This window comes from Frankliniella occidentalis, unplaced genomic scaffold (genome assembly GCF_000697945.3).
Source record: "Frankliniella occidentalis isolate FOCC.00 unplaced genomic scaffold, Focc_3.1 Scaffold679, whole genome shotgun sequence".
NCBI classification, from domain to species: Eukaryota; Metazoa; Arthropoda; class Insecta; order Thysanoptera; family Thripidae; genus Frankliniella; species Frankliniella occidentalis.
The window spans coordinates 69,225-77,300 of NW_026267792.1; the positions used below are offsets into that span (position 1 = coordinate 69,225).

The 8,076-nt window shown below is 52.3% G+C and overlaps 3 protein-coding genes across 3 annotated transcripts in view; 1 reads left to right on the forward strand and 2 right to left on the reverse strand.

The window, feature by feature from the left end:
• Nucleotides 1-4,535, reverse strand: part of LOC113209300 (uncharacterized) — a 12,374-nt gene extending 7,839 nt beyond the window's left edge. Inside the window, exons 1-5 of the mRNA XM_052275590.1 lie at nucleotides 4,254-4,535; nucleotides 1,447-2,074; nucleotides 1,071-1,352; nucleotides 519-883; nucleotides 7-436 (exon numbers count right to left, since the gene is read on the reverse strand). Coding sequence (XP_052131550.1) covers nucleotides 7-436; nucleotides 519-883; nucleotides 1,071-1,352; nucleotides 1,447-2,073 — 1,704 coding nt within the window. The 5' untranslated portion in view covers nucleotide 2,074; nucleotides 4,254-4,535. The remainder of the gene's footprint in view (nucleotides 1-6; nucleotides 437-518; nucleotides 884-1,070; nucleotides 1,353-1,446; nucleotides 2,075-4,253) is intronic.
• A 291-nt stretch (nucleotides 4,536-4,826) lies between these two features.
• Nucleotides 4,827-5,881, reverse strand: LOC113209290 (ubiquitin-related modifier 1). The gene is made up of 5 exons (XM_026426719.2): nucleotides 5,733-5,881; nucleotides 5,526-5,596; nucleotides 5,366-5,447; nucleotides 5,189-5,237; nucleotides 4,827-5,074 (listed from the first exon to the last, which is right to left on the reverse strand). The coding sequence occupies exons 1-5, from the start codon at nucleotides 5,771-5,773 to the stop codon at nucleotides 5,006-5,008; spliced, it is 312 nt and encodes a 103-aa protein (XP_026282504.1). The 5' UTR covers nucleotides 5,774-5,881; the 3' UTR covers nucleotides 4,827-5,005.
• Nucleotides 5,855-7,592, forward strand: LOC113209289 (uncharacterized). The gene is made up of 2 exons (XM_026426718.2): nucleotides 5,855-6,226; nucleotides 7,033-7,592. The coding sequence occupies exons 1-2, from the start codon at nucleotides 5,855-5,857 to the stop codon at nucleotides 7,270-7,272; spliced, it is 612 nt and encodes a 203-aa protein (XP_026282503.1). The 3' UTR covers nucleotides 7,273-7,592.
• Nucleotides 7,593-8,076: the final 484 nt, after the last annotated feature.

The following is an 8,076-nucleotide window of genomic DNA, read 5'->3' on the forward strand; positions in this document are numbered from 1 at the left end:
GGGGGCGGCCGCCGCCGGGGGTGGCAGAGGGCCCCGGGTCACCACCTTGTCGCTGAGGTGCGAGAGGTCGGCGTGGCGCTCGTCGAAGAGCGTGTGCACGCCGAGGGTCTCCAGCGCGGTGCGCAGGCTGATGGACCGCTGCAGCTTCATCCTGGGCAGCGTGTAGATGACGGGCGCTACCTTCCGCGTCTCGATGAGGCGCTCCAGGATGCCGGGGTCCTCGTGGAGGCGCCTCTCCACCTCCCGGAGGGCCGCGAGCCCGTCCGCGTCCGGCAGCAGCAGGAACATGGACGTGTCGCGGGTCTTGTACGGCAGCTCCAGGAGCCGGACGCCCAGCGTGTGGTCTGCCGCGTAAGGGAGGTCCATGTTGTTGGTCATCATGCGGACGGCGGACAGCTCCCGACTGCCGTTGACGGTCACGCCGTTGAACGGGCGCCTGGTGGAGAGAGCAGGGCGGGGCTAGAGAGGACGCCAGCAGAGGAACGAACCTGCGGGGGAGGCACAACAAGTGTACTTACACCATGGTGGCCTCGATGGGGAAGGGCGCCTCCCACGCGCCGTTGAAGTAGAGCGCGCTGGCGATCATGAGCTTGGTCTCGCGGGGCGGCGACTCGGGCAGCACCGACTTGATGCGCCCCAGGGTGTGCTTCGAGAACCAATTGTTGATCTGATCTTTGGTCCGCGTGTTGTCGTTCATGAAGTCGACGGGGATGACCTGTGACCTGTACGAGGCCGCGATCTCGGCGAAGCTCGGCTGGATGTCGTACTCCTTCTGCACGAAGAGGCCGTTGGCGACCACGACATGGCTGCCCTCTGTCGTGTTCGATGTGGGGTTCACGGTAGCCGACCCCGACTCCAACTGGCTAAGGAAGTGGCCGAATTTCTGCAGGGGGAAAAATTACTCATTAAGCCCTCATGGTAGGTCCTCCGGTACTAGATAAGCACAATTCCACCTTCGTTAACACATTCGTTGTGGCTCATTTTTGGTGTCCATGTTTTAAAATGGGAGCGTGACCACATAGTGGTTACGCCGCAAGGAACGTGTTAAATCCATCCATCTCGAATCTCACCTCATGAACGAACTTTCTGTTCGACAGCAAGTTTTCGTCGACCTTGATTCCAAGTGCGTTGGCAATCTCGTTGAAGGTGGTGCCGTTGGAGCCGGCCAGGACCAGGGCGAGGGCTGTGGCCACATTCAGTGGCGAGAAGACAACGTTGCCCGTCTGACCCGACACGTCGCCGTCGTGCTCCACCACCTTGGCCAGGTTGATGGCGAGCCGGGTCACACCGCGAGCGATGACCGCCTCCACCATCTCCTGGTACGTGGGCTGTCGCGCCGGTTGCTGCGTGTGCTGCAGGACAGATACAACAGTCACTTCCTCTGTTTTCCCCGTCGACTGCGGCTCATTTCCGGTGGCCCTCGGAACAACATCCGCTAGAACTGACCTGGTTCGAGGGGGCCAGTAAGTACGGCTGGACCATTTCCGAGGGGGGTGGTGCAGGGGGTTGGGCCTGATTCAGAGGGGGTTGTGCAGCGGGCTGGGGCTGGCCAGCTTGAACCTGGCCCGAAGGGGGCAGCGCGTACGGCTCGACCTGAGCCGAGGGAGGCTGCACGGTCTGCTCGACCTTAGCCGGCTGAGTTTGTGGCTGGACCTGGTCCGAGCGCGGCTGTGCAAAGGTCTGAGCCTGATCGGAGAGGGGTAGTGCGTAGGACTGAGGTTGTGCGTAGGCCTGGACCTGGTCCAAAGGGGTTGGTGCGAAGGACTGAGGTGCGTAGGCCTGGGCCTGGTCCGAAGGGGTTGGTGCGTAGGAGTGAGGTTGTGCGTTGGCCTGGGCTTGGTGCGAAGAAGCCTGCGCCTGCTGCGCCTCCTGTACCTGCTGCACGTGCTGGGCCTCCCTCTTCTGGTTGGGCGACAGCGCGTAGGGCTGCACCGAGAGCGGCACAGAGGGCGGCTGGGTATAGCTGTAGATGGGGTACTGCGTCGGCGGGTACTGGTAGTCGTACTGCCTCTGGCAAGCGCAGGCGCCGAGCGCCGACACCACCAGCAGCACAAGGAACGCGCGCTGAGCCATCCTGGGAACACGAGACACAAATCAGAGTCGTTCATCGTTAACGCCCGCCTAACGCAAGAGGGAGGCAGGCAGGGCCGGCCCGGCCGAGCGCAATAACAGGGCCATCGCACCTCCCCGACCCCGACCTCCCCACGGGCTCTGGCTCTGCAAGCTTCGCTAGCTTGACAGGTCGCGGGCGCCCCGTGCGGGCGTCGCAGCCCCATCACGCGAGGTGCGACGTCCTGGGCCTACATGAGGGCCCCCCGGCCGCGCCCCGCCCCGCCCAGCCCTCGCGCTTCGCGTTGTGCGGGTCGGCTAAAGACTTTGGTGACGTCAAAGATAATCGGCAACAACATGCGCGGAATCTGTTCTCGCGCCGAGGCCGCTCTGCTCCGCCCCGCCAGAAACCCCCACCGCACGCACCACGGTGCGTTAGACAGGCGGGAAGACACGGGGGAAGCAGAATGACACCTTGCAGAGCGGCCAGCTTCGCCTGGTCGCGGAGTCTCCGCCGCGCTTCAAGACGCGGACGCGGAGACGGCCGGCAACGACAATCAGCAGACGCGCACACTCGCACGCACGCACCTGGCGGGACGCGGCGCGCCCGCGGAACACACGGCTCGCGAAGCAGCGGCGGCGGCGGCGGGCGGCGCGGCGTACAATGCTGCTGGCTGGCTCGCTGGCTCTGTACGCGGTGCACTGACGTCACCGGGAATATCAACGCGACTGGGGAGTTCCAGCCCAAGAGATGCGCGGCGCGCGGGTGGGCAGCGTGGAGGGGGCCTGGGCAGGGCGGGGGTCCGCCACATCAGGGGCCCAAGCTGCCAAAGCGACGGCGGCGGTCCGAAACGGTTGTGGCCGGCCCCGGGGAGGAGGGGAGGCGAACCGTTTTGACTCCTCTCGGGAGAGGCGGAGGGGGTCAAGATTATTGACATGTGCTGCTGGTATTTGCGCGTCGAGCTTTTGGTCACGTGACACCGCCCCGCGCGGTTCGCCCACCTCGGCGCGACGCGGCGATGTGGGGCTGCAAGAAGTCGTCGCGGTGCCTATGTGCCCCACCGGTCCCACCATGGCCTCCCCCGCCCCGCGCAACCAGCCAGAGGAAAGGCCTACCCCGTGGCCGTCTACATGGCACGACCGTAATTTTATCTCTAATCGTAGTCCTTAAATCGGCGTGGGTCGTTGTTTTGGTAAGGAAGTGGGGTGCGGTGAGATGTCTTACCTCCTCCAACAGTCGTTGGGGAGGTCGTCGTCGTGGTCGCCGGCCTTCCCTGCCTCGGGAGACGAATATACCGAGAATCTAAACGCGGCTCCGCGGCGAAAACGAAAAGTTTTGACTTTCTAAAAGAAAAGCGGCGGAAACGCGGGAAAATACGCGACGGGAGGACGATGGGCGGCCCGTGGCCCCGTGGTGCATGCATCGCCCCGTCTCCGCCCGCTGGCAACAGCAGCGCGACGTGCGCACGGAGAGCGCCGCGCCCGTGCAAGGCGGCCAATCCTGCCACTTTTCTCGCTTAACCGGTTTCCTTATCATTTATTTTCAAGTAAGTCGTCTTCCACATCCTTACACTCTCGCTGAATCGCGCCCGCCGCTTTGGTTGGTGACGAGGCTGGCGCCAATAGGCTGCCCCTGTACTAGTGTGTAGGTGCGCGCGGCTTAGGTTCTCGCCTCGGGCGCTTTCTCTTATTGTCGGGCATTGGCGAGCAGCAGGTGGCCCGTGCGGCCGGCGGCGCCCCGCCCCGCCAGCAGCCAATCGCAACCGGTTTGTAAGGTCAATGTCGAGACAAAATTGATAGAAACAAAAACAAAAAGACCGACGTGTTTGCAGACGTCCGGAAAACTGCGAACCGACAAAGATTGTATATGCCTGTCCATGCGATAGATGGATAAACTTGTATCTCAATTACATGGGCGTCCTGCGCAGAAAAATTCCCAGAGAAAGAAACCTGAAATTAATCGAGTACAGTGTGCGACAGTGTAGCGCGAGCGACATGTCTTCCGACAATCTTCACCGCTCCAAGCGTCACAATGAAATGCGCGTGCGGCGGCTAGCCCCCGTCGGTTCGGCGCTCGAACTGCCTACGACCAGAACCCCACATTTGCGAAATCATAATATGAGGCAGCAAACGGCACAAGCCAAGAGCGCGCCGCGGGCAGATCTTCCTCGCCATGAAGCTGGGGATCTTGACATTAAACTTACGCGATTCTGTGTTTGGGAGACGACACGAAGCTGTCCGCTCGGCAACGGGCGAGTACGGGACAGAGGCTGCAGCTGCACCTGACCTCCGCTCAGTCTCGGCGGCGGCGCAGAGGGCGCGGGCACACTGTAGCACTCCTGGGGGACATGTCCACGACCAGGACACGGATCGCCAGTTCCCCGGGGAAGGCCGGGCGGCGGCCGGCTCTGAGTGCAGCCCGCTCACTCCGCCACTCACTCGCACGCACGGAGCTTGACGCGCACGGGACGACCGGCGCTCTCGCACTGAGAGAAGAAGAGAAGAGCGTCACGATCAGTCGTCCACCTCCCAGTCAGTCCGGGCCCGACCCGGCGCGGCGCCCCTCTGCCCCCGCCCCGCTCGCCCTCGGCTGCCCGGGTCGGGCCCCACCTCACCTGGGCGGGCACACTGCGAGAAGAGGACTGACCTCTGCACTCCGCGTGATGGGGATGGGACGCAGGGAAGTGCCAAAGTGCCAGAGGCCTGGGGATCTGAGATTGGAGCTAGAAATAATATATGACAATTCTGATAAAGGGGAAGGGAGAAAAAAGCTCTAGTTGAAAGACTGCTTTTCTTTATTGGTAAAAAGGTATAAATAAACCATAGTGAGGTGACAAAGTTTGGCAATACATGTTAGCTATGCTGGATTTGCATTCATGATGCATTTGAAGGATTAGGGGGTGTGCAGAAGATCAATTAATAAAGGAAAATAATACTCAACTCATCTTATCTTCCCTTATCCTCCATGCAAAGTAGAAATAAATAAGATATTATCCTTTGCTTCAATTTCATAATCGAGCTGACCCTGTAATGAAAAAGGTTCGGACTTTAAAAGAGCATGTATATGTCTTATTTAAAATTTGAATTGGATTAGAAACAAATATTGTTTCTATACCAAAATCTAAACTTGCACACTTACTAATAGCTCCCAGTCAGCATCATTTACTAGCACCAATATTCCCGGTCTCCTGAAAATGCGTATAAATAGATCAACACAGACTAATCGGAATGGTTATTATAACTTTTTCTGGAAGAGGTGGTGGCGCGTCCATTGCGTCCATAGCTAATTGTAATATCAATGCATGTAGGTACTCACACAGTTTCTCCTTGAATAAATAATTCAGGTCTCTCTTTTAAAAGATTATCTTTCATCCAAGTGAGAAGACTTCGTATCGTCCCTGAAAGAAAACAAACAAATTGAACTTTTCATGTCGATAACGGCGCAGGGAGATATTGTGAAAACATTAACGACTTACATTTTCCTTCACAGGCAGGAAGAGTGACTTGGTGCTTCTTCAAATTACCAAATAATAACTCTGCTCCTCCGCTGGAAAGTGTTGATCGAGAGAATACAAATGTTTGTGATGATAAATATAACCTTTCTGAGAGCATGGGAAGTGCCCACACCCCTACATTAATCTCCCAGACTTAAGCATTTGAAATAATGAATGACTGATACGTACCCAAACTCTAGAGTGATTTCCAGACCTTGCTGTTGCGACATAATTGTAAAACACAGAACAATTAGGCAAGTGCATGCATATTAGTCAAAACGTTATTTGAGGGAGTCTGTCCTGTCAGCCGAATGCGGCGGCACAGACAGAAAGTACGGAGGGTTGCCTGCAGACCGGAGCAAAGCATTTACCCAAATGCAATTTTCGATCGTGATTTCCAAACAGAATGTTTGTCAATTATTGCTGTCTTTAAAAACTTTTTTCTTACATCTGGCGAGTTTTGTGTGTTTTTTCCTTCTGTTGAAAATAGCGTAAAAGAGCCTAACAAGGTAGCACTGAATAGTGTGATCATATCCGGTCTCTTGTCAGAAGTGCAAATAAGAATCTCCATCAGTAAAGGCACGAAAGTCAAGTCGTTTCGTCCGCTTTCAGCCACGTACTGCCTGGAATTTGTTTACGTCTCTACTCGCTCGCTAGAACTCTGCACATTAAAAAGACTAAAAGTATGTATATTGTTATTTTCTATGCTTTCTGTAGCAGTTTGTCGTGGGCTTTCGATCCGTTTGTATTTTTTCTTATCGAAAGTTGAATACACCTACTAAAAGTACCAGTGCCGGTGTCAACCCGTTCAGACGTCAGTGCAACTCATACTTAAGATCGAATCATACTTCCATGTTCAGTCCAGCAATTAGAGTTTCTTTAAGAATACAATTTTGTCATTGAATTATGCAATTGTTTTCTGTCAAGATCGGTGGCTGCCTTGATATTTTTTGATCCTTGAACTATTCTAACCTGTCAAAAAGTTTTCAGAGTTATCTTCTGAGATACATTTTAAACTTTGTGCCGTCTAAAATCCACGAACTAATTTCGGACAGCTCCAAATATCAGTTGAGATATTGACTGTCCTTTTAGGCTTTTGTGCCTAGAGTCATTGTTGAATTACTGAAGAATAGCTCTGGAGCTTTTGATTGTTGTTTCCTACTTTCGTGCCTGGAGTTCGAGGGATCACTTGGGTTCTGTCATTTAATCCTATTGGGAATTTGAGCCGTGACTGTCACTGTGATGTGAAAATGGTTTCCCATTTTGATGTCCTCCTGACACATTCTGGTGTCAATCTGTAAGTTAAATCTTGGTCACAATGACATCAAGGTAAGGCAGGAAGACATCATAGTTAGGGACCAGTCTGACGTTACTGTGACAGTCACAGCTCAAATTCCGCCTTAGGTATTATTTCAATCCAACATAGTGACAAGGATGGAACTGTTTGATTTTTCACTCCCTTGTAACTTTCCTGCATTGTCATTTTCAGATGGAATTAGAATCGATGGCAAGATACATCTCCCCTGTTAATCCAGCAGTTTTTCCACATCTAACAATTGTTCTACTTGGTATTGGAATCTTCTTCACAGCCTGGTTCTTTGTTTATGAAGTGACAAGCACAAAGTACACAAGAGACATTTTCAAAGAACTAGTTGTTGCTCTTTTTGCTGCCATTTTCTCTGGAATGGGTGTTTTATTTTTAATGTTATGGGTTGGAATATATGTTTGAATTTACTATCTATCTATTTTTTGCTATCCAAATGAGTTGTAATAGGTGGCAATTTCAAATTTCTTTGTAATTATTTTGTTTGCACCATTCCAACACATTCCAACCATGTTCCAACCATTGACCTCTTCTATGCGGTAGGCACATACAAAAAGTTTATTGGACGAGGATGAGTTTATAGGCCTGCCTTACAGATGCCTTTAAAATATTTGGTTGACCACCTTCTGATTGAATTTAATTTTGTTTTAAGTCAACAGTGTATGTTTGCGTGTATTGAAATGAAAGTATATACCGGTAAAATAAAATTATGACCAATCCATAAAGTTATCTCCTTTTTTATTTAAGTTTGAAAAGAAAAACTTCTAGGAGAAGCAAAGTCCTGATCAGAGGCGAGGAATTGATAAAGAAGTATCACCTAGCAGCATATAAGGTGAATTATGCGGTGATTCAGAAAATAATAGTAAGTTATGAAACTCATTTTAAAATCAGGGCCATAAAATATTTTATTCTGCTCTAAAAATAAATATTTGATTATGCCAAATCTATAATAACAGTAGTGCGCATCACAGACTGCAAGAAAATCATTCAAAATGAACATACAAGTTGTCAAAACTGATAATATATCCATGCACTGCACATACAAAGCAAATGAACTAATAAGTGTAAAGAATCACAGAAAGCAAATATCTCAGAAATGGAACCTATCAACTTTTTTTCAATTAACACTGGTCCTGAACAATTACAGAGTGAATGAGAGTTTCCATTGATATAAGCTCAATGCAATTGACTTAAAATTAATGTAATCTT